This window comes from Corylus avellana, chromosome ca2 (genome assembly GCF_901000735.1).
Source record: "Corylus avellana chromosome ca2, CavTom2PMs-1.0".
Lineage (NCBI taxonomy): Eukaryota > Viridiplantae > Streptophyta > Magnoliopsida > Fagales > Betulaceae > Corylus > Corylus avellana.
In genome coordinates this window covers 14,102,158-14,117,120 of record NC_081542.1, presented here as the reverse complement: position 1 = coordinate 14,117,120, position 14,963 = coordinate 14,102,158, and the positions used below count along the sequence as shown (strand labels likewise).

Here is a 14,963-nt window from a genome sequence, read left to right as displayed (position 1 = left end):
TAAAGCAAATTCAGTACCTAGAAGCAGCAATTTTCGGCCTAGAAGGTACATTTTCAAACCCAGAAAGACCAGATTAGCTCCATAGCTTTGTCAGGGTCCATAAGCTCACCAAGACCAAACATTCCAGATCGGTTAGGAAACTCTCCACACGGCTTTTAGCAGATCCCAAGAAGACCCTTTTGCACAAACTAGATTTTTTTTTTAGTCTAAAGGCTTTCAAACTTAGAGGGAAACACATAACAAAGCCGCTAGCCAACAACATAGAGCGAGATAAGGCCAGCAACACAAAAAAGGAAAAGCAACTAGACGAAACAACAAACACAATGAACTACTAAGAAACCAACACAACTAAGTAAAATGCAAAACATTCTCAGAGATACCAAACAAGCAGACCAACCATCTATTCTCATAGGACGATGGGAACCCACTGAGGGAGAGAGTGGCAGAGGTGGGGATGGAAAGGAGATCTCAACCCATCCCTACCTTTAAAAGTGAGCAGCACAGGCAAAAGAAGCAACAGAGGAGTTACGGTACAACAGGGGAGGCACCAGTCTGCAGGGGGTGATCACAATTTGCAGGTCCAACTGACGCGCTGCCATGCACTGTCTAAGGGACAGGACAAAGCAGGGTAGTCGGCAAGCCAGTCTCGCTCCTGTAACTGATCTAATGTAGGTTGACTAGAAGGTAAATTTGCTACATGCATAGGGCCTTCAGCCCAGTGTCTTGAGCATACAGCATCAATCACATTAGGTGCCTTAAGCTAAAGACATTCTCATCATATAAATCAATTTGTAGTTAAGCTAAGATATCGCATAATACTAGAAAGATTGTAAGCAGGAACTAGAACCATAAAAAATAAAAACTAAAAAATAAAAATAAATACTTATGCCCTTTATAACAAGGAGACCCCTATTTTACTTCTTTATTTATGTCCCAAAATATGACTTCGTGAGTCAGGTCATCTGCTTGAAATTAAGACTAGATGTCACAGATCAATATTTAACAATGTTGTCTTGGAGATCACATATCCAAGTAAAAGCAATACAAGAAGATGCAAATACTTTATCCAATAAAAATTCAAGAATTAAATTAAGTTGGAAGTCAAAATGTTACAACTGTTCAGCCACACATACCTTCCCAGATCAACTCCCTACCTCCAGAAGATCCTTCTTACCCTGATACACAATCAACAATTGAGGAATATCGTCCCGGTATTTGATCACAAACTTTTCCAAAAAACTCCTCTCATTAGGTTTTAAGATACTCGACAAGGACAAATCATTCTTGACCAAATCCTTGGCTACTAAAATCTGAATAACTGAAAACCTAGGCATTATCCTCTTCTCCAAGCTGAAAAATAGAACTGCAGGATTAACAGCAATGTTAGCAGATGGCCAACCCATTTTGTTCACAATGAAGTCCATTGCTTTCGTGATCTTCTCTTCCGATGCAAGCATACAATTTGGATGCCTTTTAAATGCTGACACGGCCATGTTCTTTGACCAACCCCACCGCTTGTAAAGCTCCAACTTTGACTCCAACTTCGGTTTACTTATCTTCAATAACACTTGAATTGCCAGCACAAACACCGTTTTCAAGGGATCGAATCCCATTTCCATAACCTGGTGGACAGCCTCAACAAACCTAGTATGCTTACTGAACGCTTCACAGGGATAATTACTTACCAAGAAAGAAATGGAAGATTGAGGCACTCCAAGTTGTCTCAAAAGTGCAATGTTAGGAGCCATATTATTTGTCACATTATATAGAAAAGCCCGTGGTGAGTGCTTCAAAGTTGTAACGACTTTCTCCTCGACAAGAAGCACACTCTTGAGGAAATCATAGCAGGGGATTAGTTGTTTCTTTAAGCTTCTTGAGAACAAAGATGGGTTTGAAGAGAGGATAACAGGGAGGTCAGAGCTCGAAACCCCCACAGAACGGAAAAACTCAATCTTGGGCAAAAGGGTCTTCTCAGGATCAGATAAAAGAAACAGTGGGCGTACCCTGACAATTTTGGAGATCTGGGTATTGGTGAATCCATTCTCTTTGAGAAGATTAAGCACTGAGTCTGGTCTTTTTGGGTTCTCAAAGTTCATACTCTGGGATGCTAAAATAGCAGATTTTGGGGATAACCCACATGAGTTTATGAGGTAAGACACCGTAAAAGAATGTTTTTCTTCTTGCTGTTTTTCGCTAGATTGACATAACCCTATCGATGTGAATGATTTTAGAATAAAGAAAGCATTTTGCTGAAAAAACCCCAGTTGGGTCCTGCTACTTTTGAGTAATAGAAGCTGTCTTGAACAGAGAAGAGCAAACATTGTTGACTCACCGAGTTTGTCCGATTCAGTCTCAGGCCACTTCTTGTTTATCAAGAAATCCTCTCGAGGATTGGACTGGCATTAAGCCGGACATGTCAAAATTCCATCCGGGAATGGCGGCCTCTGAGCTATTCTTCCTGTTCTTCAGAATCTAAGAAGAAATTAACAGAGGCTTTAAGGGGAAGTGAGGCATCTGCCGCGAATGAAGGTCGCGCCGTTTCCATGTTTGAGCGGATATGCAGTTGTGCGTGTCAGACAGCATGTCGTACATGTAAGTAGCCATTGAGACGAAAAGTTTCGACGTTTACTGGTTCATAATTGGTCTTAACAAACAGCTTATTTCACCACCGCGCGTATGACATTACGAAGAAAGGTATTGCAGCGACATATCTTGTCTTTAGAGATCCAAAATGTTAAATCCGTCTGCAAATTGGTGACGAAATAAATTTATAAGTTCCCAAAATATACTACGGGAGATGCCTTCAAGATAAACATATGGGGACAAATTTCTACTTGGAATACCATTTGTAGTGATATATATTCTTTGTTTGGGTGTGACGTTGTGTTGCCTTCACAAGCCATATATCGCGACATTTATCCAATGATACGCAAATCTAAACAAAAGTCCAATAAGTATAGACTGAAAATCCATCCATTTGACAAACTAGTTCTAACTCGGCTTAAGCTTAACACGAGTGCTCAAGCTTGAGCTTATATCGAACTAAAGCTCTTAAAAATAAAAAATAAAATAAAATACAAAAAAATACAAATTGGAAAAGAAGATAGAAAAAAAATCTAAAGTGTGCATTCTCGTGTTCTTCTATGTCGCTTTAGCTTTACCACACTCAGGTGCTTCGACATTGTCAACATTATCACTAGGGGTGTACATTGCCCTAAAATAGTGATTATTGCCTTATAACTGTCTCTGCCTTCTCTATCGCCTTAGGTAGTTAGCGTTTTTGAGAAACTGCACCACCCATCTAGGGCAGGCCATTACCGATCATCTTCACCATCTATTAGTATTTTTGCTCAAACTGCACCGCGGTCACCGCTTGTCCGAGAAGCCATACGAACGGTAGAAATGAAATTTCCACACATTAAATTGAATGACTAATACGAAGAAGAAGAAAAAAAAAAAAAAGGAAAAAGTTCACGTACTCTTTTCAAATTATCACCAAACTACCAACTGTATCAATGTCCCTCATAATGACAAAAATGTCTTTCATAAAATTATAAAAAATAAAACTAGAAGAAAAAAAAATGTATATGCCATTTCTATCCTAATAAAAATTATGATGCTTCGACCACCCCAACTATGATGCTCTTACTACAACTAAGAGTATACCATTTCTAACCTTAAAAAAAAAAAGGTGTAAAGGCAGCATCAAAAGTCTTTAATTTCCTTTATATAAAATGTCAAAGAAATTTGACCCAAATATATACCAAGATGCCATGCAAAGGTGCATTACCCTTTGGCTAAATAAGGCCAACTCCTTGGTTTTTTTTTTTTTTTTTTTTTTTTTTTTAAATATTTAGTTTTTTTAATTTTATGATTTAAAATAAATAAAAATAAAAAATAAAAAAATTGAAGTGTAATTTTGTCTTTAAGAGGGATATTGACATTTTTTGGTAGTTTAAGGGAAATATTAATACAATTGGTAATTTGGAGAAAAAATAATCTAAAAGATTCATCTAATCCTTCATTTGCATCACAACATAAGGAGGAGCAAATGGAGATACTCACAACAATGCACCTCAGATTACGGGGGAATGCGCTTACGAGAGTCAAACACTACACCTGAGTGAGAGAATTTAGAAAAACTTGTTAGAGAGAGAGAAACTATTGAAGATTAAAGCTACAACGATGAGAGCCAAGCTACACTCTTGAGAGGGCTAGAGGGAGTGAGGCAATGATTTGCAATGTGGATGATATGAGAATAGAAATGTTTGTCGAATGAGAAGAAGAGAAAGGAAAGTAAAGAAGTATGAAACCTACACTAAAACTACCACATGCATATACAGTCTTAATTACTACCACCTTGCCCTGCGTGTCACTTGCGAGGCGAGATGGAGCAAGTCCTACATGTCCACTACCATACAGGGCGTTCGCTTCGAGATAGACTAGCTGATCATCTCTCCAAGGCACATTAGCATGGTGTACCTCTCCTGTTCGAACCGGAGTTTGAAACCAAACTTCTTCTCAAGTAACTCCGAGCATGTACAACATGCCAATGATTGAAGAAGATGATTAGAAGTAGTGCCATGAAACTTCGGTTGTGGCATTGTGCCATAGTTGAAGGAGGTGTGGTGGTTGTTGCTGGTCAGCCAAAAAAAAAAAATTAAGGCGGCAGCATAGGAACCTGCATAGAAAAGAATAAGGAAATTTTGAGAAACTGATTCATCAAAAAAAAATTTGAGAAACTGTTAATTATCCAAAACAGAGCAATGTCTATTGCCTTTATAATTTGTTACATTTGTGATATAAAACAGCTAATGATCCTGATAAGAGTCATACACAAGCAGTACATGATGATAAACTAAGGAAATCAAATATTTGGATACAATCTAAAGTAACCAAATAGATAAGAAATTCAAAGTAGTTGAACTAAGTAATCGAGCACTTGGAGATAAAAGATGAGTTATTTGCAACTCTCTGCATTTGATCTTCAGTTGAGGTTTCCCCCAAACCATATGACACCTTAACATTTTTCACTTTTAGGGTTACAGTCAAAGACTTTTTACCCTTAGGAATCATCTTATTCCTTGTTGGAGAAGATCATTGCTGTACTTTTTGTGTACTTGAGCAACAGAGTACACAATGTATTCTTAAAAACAAATAATGTAAGAGAAATTCAAAGAATAGTTTAGTGAAAGATCAACGATTCTAGTCAAAAGAATATAATTCATCCAGTAACTGGGATCATCCAGTCAGGCAGATATTTAGTTCAGTACAGTGGCATGAAGAAGCCAACATATGATGAATACCAATAAAAGATGCACTTACAAACAAAACCAAAAAAAGGAAACAGTACCAATAAAACTAGAAACCACAAACTCAACAAGCTTAAGAATGCACCCAAGCAAAAAATAAAAATTGCATTTATAAAGATCAAAGGAGGAAAAACTAGTTATATACAGAAGTTCTCAAGATTCAAGAATGCAACTTATTTCTCCACCCGCTTTTAGGATGACTTGTTAAGAGAAATGGAAGTTTTACTTTGAGAACACCACCCACGCCCTAACAGCTACAATCTTACTAGCGGTGACCTATTTTGCCTGCTTCACTCTCCTCCCTCCGTTCCGTTGATATTTGTTAGGAGTCCATTGATTTTAAATATCAACCCATTTTTTTTTTTTTTGATAAAAGAAACTACAAAATACAAGAGAAAACTGGGGCCACAAGAAAGCCCCCTACAGCCCCTCAAAGACGGAAAGACACAACAAAGCAGCTAGCCAACAACATACAGCCAAGTAAGGCCAGCAACACAAAGAAGGAAAAACAACCAGTCGAAACGACAAACAAAACGCACAGCCCAGAAACCAACTATCAATTCTCACGGAACAATGGGAACCCAACAACGGAAGAGAGTAGCAGAGGTGGGGATGGGGAGAAGATTTCAACCCATCTACCTATCAAAGTGAGAAGCACACAGCAAAAGAAGCAATAGAGAAGCCACGGATAGCAGGGGAGATACCAGTCTGCAGGGAGGTTGATTGCCGGTCCCAAGGACGTGCTGCCACGCACAGTCTAAGGGATAGGGCAAAGCAGGGGAGTCTTCTTTTTTTTTTTCATTCTTGAGAAAAGAGAAGCCCGCAGATCTGGCGCTAATGACTTCTTCAATCAAGTGATGTTGTTGTAGCCAAACAAAAAAAGAAAGCATATGAACAGCATCTATAGTTGTGGACAGTAAAAAAAAAGTTCTTCGAAGCTGTGCTAATGGTGGTCAAAGATAAGGTACCAGTTTCAGTGGGAGACATTGAGTCTGCATGAGAAATCTAGGAGACTCCACAGAGAATGTATGAGTCAGTGACAATGGTAAACATGAAGTTTCTTCGGCAACGGTTTTTTTTCCAAGCAAGATGCAAGAGGGGACGAGCGTGTCTCAGCACTTAGACAAGATGGAGAAGATTTTCAAAGAATTTGTAGCGGTGAGAGTAAAAATGACTGATCGTGATCAGTGACCGCCAAGTCTGCTAAAGTCGTTTGAGTCTTTGACAACCACTCTCTCCTATGAAACTCCTCCTTTAACTATGATTGATCTGACCATTTTCTTATAAATAAAACCAGTCTCTCTATACAAACAAGAAGGTAAATTTGCAAGGCATAGAGCCTTCAGCCCAGTGTCTTGAGCACATAGCATCAATCACATTAGGTGCCTGCCTTAAGCTAAAGGCATTCTCATGATAGAAAATCACTTTGAAATCAAGCTAAGATATTCCATAATACTAGAAAGATTATAAGCAGGAATTAAAACCATAAAAAATACTCATGCCCTTTATAACAAGGAGACCCCTCTTTTACATTTTTATTTATGGTCCCAATATGTGACTACACAGATCAATATTTGAGACTGTTGTCTTCGAGATCACATATCCAAGTGAAAGCAATACAAGATGATTAAATGCTTTATCCAATAAGTATAAAAGTTATACGAGCAACTGCATTAAAATTCAAGAATTACATTAAGTTGGAAGCCAAAATGTTACAACTGTTCAGCCACACATACCTTCTCAGATTGACTCCCTACCTCCAGAACATCCTTCTTACCCTGATACACATTCAACAATTGAGGAATATCGTCCTGATATTTGATCACAAACTTTTCCAAAAACCTCCTCTCATTAGGCAATAAGATAGTCGACAAGGACAAATCATTCTTGACCAAATCCTTGGCTACTAAAATCTGAATAACGGAAAACCTAGGCATTATCCTCTTCTCCAAGCTGAATGATAGAACTGCAGGATTTATAGCAATATTAGCAGATAGACAACCCATTTTTTTCACAAGGAAGTCCATTGCTTTCGTAATCTTCTCTTCTGATAAAAGCATACAAATTGGATTCCTTTTAAATGCTGAGAGGGCCATGTCCTTTGACCAGCCCCACCTCTCATAAAGCTCCAACTTTGACTCCAACTTCGGTTTGCCCATCTTCAATAACACTTGGATTGCATGGACAAACATCATTTTCAAGGGATTGAATCCCATTTCCATAACCAGGTTTACAACCTCAACAAACCTAGTATGCTTAGTGAACGCCCTATAGGGATAATGACTTACCAAGAAGGAAATGGAAGATTGAGGCACTCCAAGTTGTCTTAAAAGTGCAATGTTAGGAGCCATATTATTTGTCACATTATATAGAAAAGCCCGTGGTGAGTGCTTCAAAGTTGTAACGACTTTCTCCTCGACAAGAAGCACACTCTTGAGGAAATCATAGCAGGGGATTAGTTGATTCTTTAAGCTTCTTGAAAACAAAGATGGGTTTGAAGAGAGGATAACAGGGAGGTCAGAGCTCGAAACCCCCACAGAACGGAAAAACTCAATCTTGGGCAAAAGGGTCTTCTCAGGATCAGATAAAAGAAACAGTGGGCGTACCCTGACAATTTTGGAGATCTGGGTATTGTTGAATCCATTCTCTTTGAGAAGATTAAGCACTGAGTCTGGTCTCTCCGGGTTCTCAAAGTTCATCCTCTGGGATGCTAAAATAGCAGATTTTGGGGACAACCCACATGAGTTTATGAGGTAAGACACTGTAAAAGAATGTTTCTCTTCTTGTTGTGTTTCGTTAGATTCAAATAATCCTATCGGTGTGAAAGATTTTAGAATAAAGAAAGCATTTTGCTGAAAAACCCCCAGTTGGGTCCTCCTACTTTTGAGTAATAGAAGCTGTCTTGAACAGAGAAGAGCAAACATTGTTGACTCACCGAGTTTGTCCGATTCAATCTCAGACTCTCAGACTACTTTTTGTTTATCAAGAGATCCTCTCGAGGGTTGGATTGGCAATTTGGCATTACGCTGAACATGTCAAAATTCCATCCCGGAATGGCGCCCTCTGAGCTATTCTTCCTGTGCTTCAGAATCTAAAAACTAAAAAGCGTTTGAGCTTCGCGTAGAATTAAAAAAAAAAAAAAAAAAAAAAAACTCGCAAGTTCAAACTCAAAAAAACAAAAACGGTCCTTGAGAAGTAGCCCTAAAGAAAATTGGATTCGGCTTAGGTGCAGTAGTTGAAAACTGCCGCACCATGCAGTAGCCCAAAACGAACCAGTTTGGGGTCGTTTTGGGCAATAAACAAATAATTTTTTTTAAAGAAAAAGTAAAATAAAATTAAAAATATTAAAAAACTAAAAGTAATAAAAAAAAATAGAAGAGAAAGAAAAAAAAAAAAAATGAAAGGGGTGGGGTGGCCGGCCACCCCAAAACCATTTGAAAAATTCAATCCTTTGCAGGTCCAACCGATAATCTCATCTATTAACTTGCCTTTCCATTATCTCCTCCAACTTTCTCGAGAAAGTGACAACAAATTAGAAGCCAAAAGGAAAAATTCAAAGAAACCCCAAACTCCAAAAACCATGAGGTTCTTGTATTTCACTCCACCAGCAACACCCATTTCAATCTGTAATCCTTGTATATCATTCACAAATGGCGCCTCTGAGTTGTGTTTCCCAAAGGTCATGGGGTGGATCTTCGTCGATTCCGGCACCGGTGAAAGCTATCATGTGCTTTCTCTGATTCCCACCTCTCCCTGATTTCCCTTGAAGGCATAGATTTTATGGATCTGATGGAGAAAGAACATGCACTGAATCTGCAAGAACGTCATGAAGAGACGAAGGATCACCCAGATGACATGGCGTCGGTGTTCTTGGAGTTTCTTTCTAAATGGCCAAGGGGCTGCCCTTAGTTTTTTATTTTTAGTTCTTTCTAGTTTAGTTTTTTTAACTTTTTTAATTGTTTTAATATTTTTAATTATTAGTTTTTTATATTTTTTAATTCTTAAATAATTGTTTATTATATTTTTTAAAAAAACAGTTTTTTTCCCCTTCCCAAAACTGCACCGTTTGGTTCAGTTTTGGATTTTTCCTACCCAAAACTGCACCAAATGGTACAGTTTTGGGCTACCGCATTCAACTACCGCACCTAAGCCAGATCCAAGAAAATTAACATGGAAAAGGGGGCGAAGAGTGTGCGTGGCAGTCGCCACATCGGGTTAATGCTAGGGGTGGCAAAATGAGTTAACAACTCGGGTTGGTGTGAACCGGTTAATTTACTAATTTGTTTATGTTAATTCGAACACGACACTTTTATTAAACAGTTTATATAATCTAAACCTATTTAACTTAAACATTAATCTTAAAACTACATGTTGTATTTGTGTCGAATTGGCAAGACATGAGTTAAATTGTCAACCTTTAAGTTAAAATTTACTTAAAAAATAAATATATAAACGGGTCAACACGCAAACCCGTGTGACACATTTATTAAACCGGTTGACTTGTTTATGACTCGAACCTGTTTAATCTAAATCCTAACCCTAAAATTACATATCGTGTTCGTAGATCACGAGTTAAATTGCCCGTCCTAATAACTAATAGGCCAGTTGTGCCGAAACCAATTTAGACAACATTTCCACGTTATTGGTTCAAAATTGGTCTTAACAAACTTCTTATTATTTCAACTTAAGAGTACCATGTCCATTCGTAATGGTCCTTTTAAATTCATTACTGCAAACTTTGTTGCAAATCTAAACAAAAGCCCAATGAGCAAGTGTGGATTGAATAGCCATCCATTTGACAAAGGGTCAAATCCCACCGGACCAAAGCCCTTGCAGCCGCAAGGAATGACAAAACAAAGTGATGCTTATTGTCCACTTATTCTAACATGTAAAAAGTTCTGAAGTCTGAGATTATAAGGCTGTAATCATGTCGAGTAGTATAGGCTCTACAAAATTTTATATATGCTCGAGCTAGAGTCGAGCTCCAAGAGAGTATTAAAAGTCAACTAAGAGGAAAATAACCTTGAACAGTTGAACTTTGATTCTAAGTTTTGAGCCTTATCATCCAAAGCTTTCTCTTTGAGATAGACCAGTTGGCCATCTCTAACTCCGAGCACATGCAACATGCCGATGATTGAATGAGATGATTGGACGTAGTGCCAAGGAACATTAGTTGTGGCATGACCGTGGTTGAAGGAGGTGTGGGAGGCAAAATGTTAGGACATAATTGTCCTTCTCTTAAAAGATGAGGATATTTTTGTCTTCATTTTTACACCATTTTGCCTAAATGGCTCATCTCCATTTCAAATCCATTTCCAGAGGTGTAGTGCTTGATGGAAGTTGGAGGTCCCAATAAATTGATGCACCCTCGGGCCTCTTGAAGACCAGTGGACCATAGAAAAAGTGTCGATAGAAATATACAACCGAGATTAGAAGGCTCACTAGAAAAGTTCAGATTCTCATGGTTTGATCATCACACTAGTCAACAAAGGAATCGACAGGCTACTTGAGGACCTTGTAAACTAAAGGAAAACAGTTTTGGTTTAATTATCCAAAACTAGGGGTGCAAAGGCGGGCGGTTTTTAACCGCCCGCTAACCGCTATAACCGCCAACCGCCTAACCGTTTAACCGCATTAACCGCTAACCGCCTAACCGCCATAACCGCCTAGCGGTTAGCGGTTAGCGGTTATTGGGTCTACTAACCGTAACCGCTAACCGCTAACCGCCTTTTTATATAATATATTTTTATAATTATAATTATAAAAATATTTATACATATAACATAATCACTTGATCATTAAATCACAATTTTTTTTAAAAATAATTAAATCACAATTTGAGTATTAATATATATCACTATAATTTATATGATTATATCATATAATCACTTAATCATTAAATCACAACTTTTTTAAAAAAATAATTAAATCACAATTTGAGTATTAATATATTATCACTATAATTTATATGATTATATCACATGAGATTGATTATTAAATCATTTGATTATATAATAACAAATTATACATATATAATATGACATAACTCATAAGTATACTCCTAATTCATACTAATACAACAATTAAATATCTAGAGACTTATTTCCAATGTATGTTATAAACCTATAAGTCTATATAAGTCTACATATGTATATGAATAATATAAATGTATAATATCAATACTTAATCATATGATTCAATGACAATTCAAATACTTTATTCAAGACTTCAAGTGAATCATATTATTAATGTACAATGATAATATGATTCATATAATATCAAATTAAGTAATTGACATTGAATTAAACAATGACCAATGTATTACTTATAAACACAATTTAAGTATTAATGTATTATCATTATAATTTTAGTAATTTATATATTATCACTATAATTGATATGATTATATCACATGATGATTTGATCATTAAATCATATGATTATATAATAATAAATAATACATATATAATATGACATAACTCATAAGTCATAAGTCTACAAGTTAATCATATGATTCATGTACAATGATAATCACAATTGATTCAATTGAATTAAACAATATATTACTTATAACTACAAGTCTACAATTTAATTAAAGCATTATTAGATACTTTAGGAATTTAGGATTTAGGAGTTTGAACATTACCATTTACCATTAGATATTAAGTTCAATTCAAAGAAAAAAGATTATAAGTAAATATGATAAGAATTTAAATAATGAATCATATGAATCATATGATGTAATTTAATGAGACAATAGTATTCTTAAAAACAAATAGTGTAAGAGAAATTTAAACAATAGTAAGTGAAAGATCAATTGTCCAATCAGGAAGAAATTTTAGTTCAGTGCAGTGGCATGAAGAAGCCAACATATGACTGATGAGTGATGACTATGTAAACATGGCAGAAAAGTATAGTGCTAACATCCACCAAAGGAATACCAATAAACGATGCACTTACCAAAAAAAAAAGGAAACAGTACCAATAAAAGTAGAAACCAGAAACTCAACAAGCTTAAGAATGCACCCAAGCAGAAAACTAAAAAAATAAAAATAAAAACTGTATTTATAAAGATCAAGGAGAAAACACTAGAGCCTTGACATCTTCAATCTTACTACCGCTGACCTCTTTGCCTGCTTTTCGTTCTCCTCCCCCTGTTCTGTTGATAGTTGTTAAGGAGTCCATTTATTTTAAATATCAATTTTAATTATTATTTTTGGATAAGTAAGCTTTGTTGAAAGAAACTTAAAAATATGAGAGAAAACTGTTGCCACAAGAAGGTCCCTACAGCCCTCCTCAAAGAGGGAAAGACACAGCGAAGCAGCTAGCCAACAACATACAGCCATGTAAGGCCAGCAACCCAAAAATGGAAAAACACTAGTCAAAACGACGAACACAAGGAACAACCCAAAAACCAACACAACTAAGTAAAATGCAAAACATTCAGAGAGATACCCACGAGCAGACCAACCATCCATTCTCACAGGACAACGGGAACCCAACGAGGGAGACAGTGCCAGAGGTGTGGATGGGGAGGAGGTCTCAAACCATCCCTACCTATTTTAGTGAGCAGCGCACAGCAAAAGAAGCAACAGAGAAGCCACAGAGTAGCAGTCTGCACCACACACGGGAGTCATGAAACCAGTCTCTCTATATAAAGTTCAAATCTCATAATTGCTCTAATGTAGATTGACTAGAAGGTGAATTTGCAACATGCATAGTGCCTTCAGCCCAGTGTCTTGAGCATATAGCACCAATCACATTAGGTGCCTTAAGCTAAAGACAATCTTATCATATAAAATCACTTTGGAGTTGAGCTATCCAACAATACTAGAAAGATCGTAAGCAGGAACTAAAACCATAAAAAATACTCATGCCCTTCATAAAAGGAGACCCCTATTTTACTTCTTTACTTGAAGTCCCAATATGTGACCATGTGAGTCAGGTCTTCCACTTAGAATTAAGAAACGATGAAACACAGATCAGTATTTGAGATAGCTGTCTTGGAGATCACATATCCAAGTGAAAGCAATACAAGATGATGCAAATGCTTTATGCAGCAAGTATAAAATGTTATACGAGTAAAAATTCAAGAATTAAATTAAGTTGGAAGCCAAAATGTTACAACTGTTCAGCCACACATACGTTCTCCGATTGTCTCCCTATCTCCAGAACATCCATCTTACTCTGATAAACATTGAACAATTGAGGAATATCGTCCTGAAATTTGATCACAAACTTTTCCAAAAACCTCCTCTCATTAGGCAATAATATAGTCGACAAGGACAAATCATTCTTGACCAAATCCTTGGCTAGTAAAATCTGAATAACTGAAAACCTAGGCATAATCCTCTTCTCCAAGCTGAATAATAGAACTGCAGGATTTATAGCAATATTAGCTGATAGCCAACCCATTTTATTCACAAGGAAGTCCATGACTTTGGTGATCTTCTCTTCTGATAAAATCATACACATTGGATTCCTTTTAAATGCAGAGAGGGCCATGTCCTTTGACCAACCCCACCTCTTATAAAACTCCAATTTTGACTCAAATCTTGGTTTACTCATCTTCAGCAACACTTGGATTGCCCGAACAAACACCGTTTTCAAGGGATCGAATCCCATGTCCATAACCTGGCGGACAGCCTCAACAAACCTAGTATGCTTAGTGAACGCTTCAGAAGGATAATTACTTACCAAGAAAGAAATGGTAGATTGAGGCACTCCAAGTCGTCTCAAAAGTGCAACGTTAGGAGCCATATTAGTTGCCACATTAAATTGAAAAGCCCGTGCTGAGCGCTTCAAAGCTGTAACGACTTTCTCGTTGACAAGAACCACACTCTTGAGGAAATTATAGGAGGGGATTAGTTGTTTCTCTAAGCTTCTTGCTAACAACATTGGATTTGAAGAGAGGATCCCAGGGAGTTCAGAGCTTGAAACCCCCAAAGAACGGAAAAACTCAATCTTGGGCAAAAGGGTCTTCTCAGGATCAGATAAAAGAAACCGTGGCTGTACCCTGATAATTTTGGAGATATGGGTAGGGGTGAATCCATTCTCTCTGAGAAGATTAAGCACTGAGTCTGGTCTCTCTGGGTTCTCAAAGTTCATACTGTGGGATGCTAAAATAGCAGATTTTGGGGACAACCCACATGAGTTTATGAGGTAAGACACTGTAAAAGAATGTTTTTCTTCTTGTCGTTTTTCGCTAGATTGACATAACCCTATCGATGTGAATGATTTTAGAATAAAGAAAGCATTTTGCTGAAAAACCCCCAGTTGGGTCCTCCTACTTTTGAGTAATACAACCTGTCTTGAACAGAAAAGAGCAAACATTGTTGACTCACCGAGTTTGTCCGATTCAGTCTCAGGCCACTTCTTGTTTATCAAGAAATCCTCTCGAGTGTTGGGACTGGCATTAAGCCCTATTCTCCATGATGGAGGAAGGGAGAGGGTTAAGGAGAACAGGAGAAGTGTGGCATCTGGGGGGTGAAAGGTCGCGCCGTTTCCATGTTTGAACGGTATGTCGTTTGTCTTTGTCAGAGAGCGTGTCGTAATGGTCCGGCTGTGCCTAAATCACAAGAACCAACACTAATTTATGAGAGGAAAAGTTTCGACGTTACTAGTTCATAAGTAGTCTTAACAAACGCCTTA

At 37.3% G+C, this 14,963-nt stretch overlaps 3 protein-coding genes across 6 annotated transcripts in view; all 3 read right to left on the bottom strand.

The window, feature by feature from the left end:
• Positions 1–1,142: 1,142 nt before the first annotated feature.
• LOC132169103 (uncharacterized) lies at positions 1,143–2,096 on the bottom strand. Its single transcript, XM_059580188.1, has one exon. The coding sequence runs from the start codon at positions 2,094–2,096 to the stop codon at positions 1,143–1,145; it is 954 nt and encodes a 317-aa protein (XP_059436171.1).
• Positions 2,097–2,935: 839 nt separating this feature from the next.
• On the bottom strand, positions 2,936–8,374 carry LOC132171571 (transcription termination factor MTERF15, mitochondrial-like). Of its 4 annotated transcripts, none has more exons than XR_009439047.1 (4): positions 7,049–8,374; positions 4,360–4,681; positions 4,066–4,119; positions 2,936–3,431 (listed from the first exon to the last, which is right to left on the bottom strand). XR_009439047.1 is itself a non-coding variant. In XM_059582931.1 (2 exons), exons 1-2 carry the CDS (start codon positions 8,234–8,236, stop codon positions 4,661–4,663), a joined length of 1,209 nt encoding a protein of 402 aa, XP_059438914.1. In that variant the 5' UTR covers positions 8,237–8,374; the 3' UTR covers positions 3,820–4,660. The 4 variants fall into 4 exon arrangements, 1 of the variants encoding a protein (XP_059438914.1); XR_009439049.1 differs by having other exon boundaries at positions 2,936–3,372; XR_009439048.1 differs by having other exon boundaries at positions 4,066–4,681.
• Positions 8,375–12,100: 3,726 nt separating this feature from the next.
• Positions 12,101–14,963, bottom strand: part of LOC132169102 (transcription termination factor MTERF15, mitochondrial-like) — a 5,148-nt gene continuing 2,285 nt past the window's right edge. The window contains exon 2 of the mRNA XM_059580187.1: positions 12,101–14,880. Within this exon, the coding sequence (XP_059436170.1) occupies positions 13,434–14,880 (1,447 nt within the window). The 3' untranslated portion in view covers positions 12,101–13,433. The remainder of the gene's footprint in view (positions 14,881–14,963) is intronic.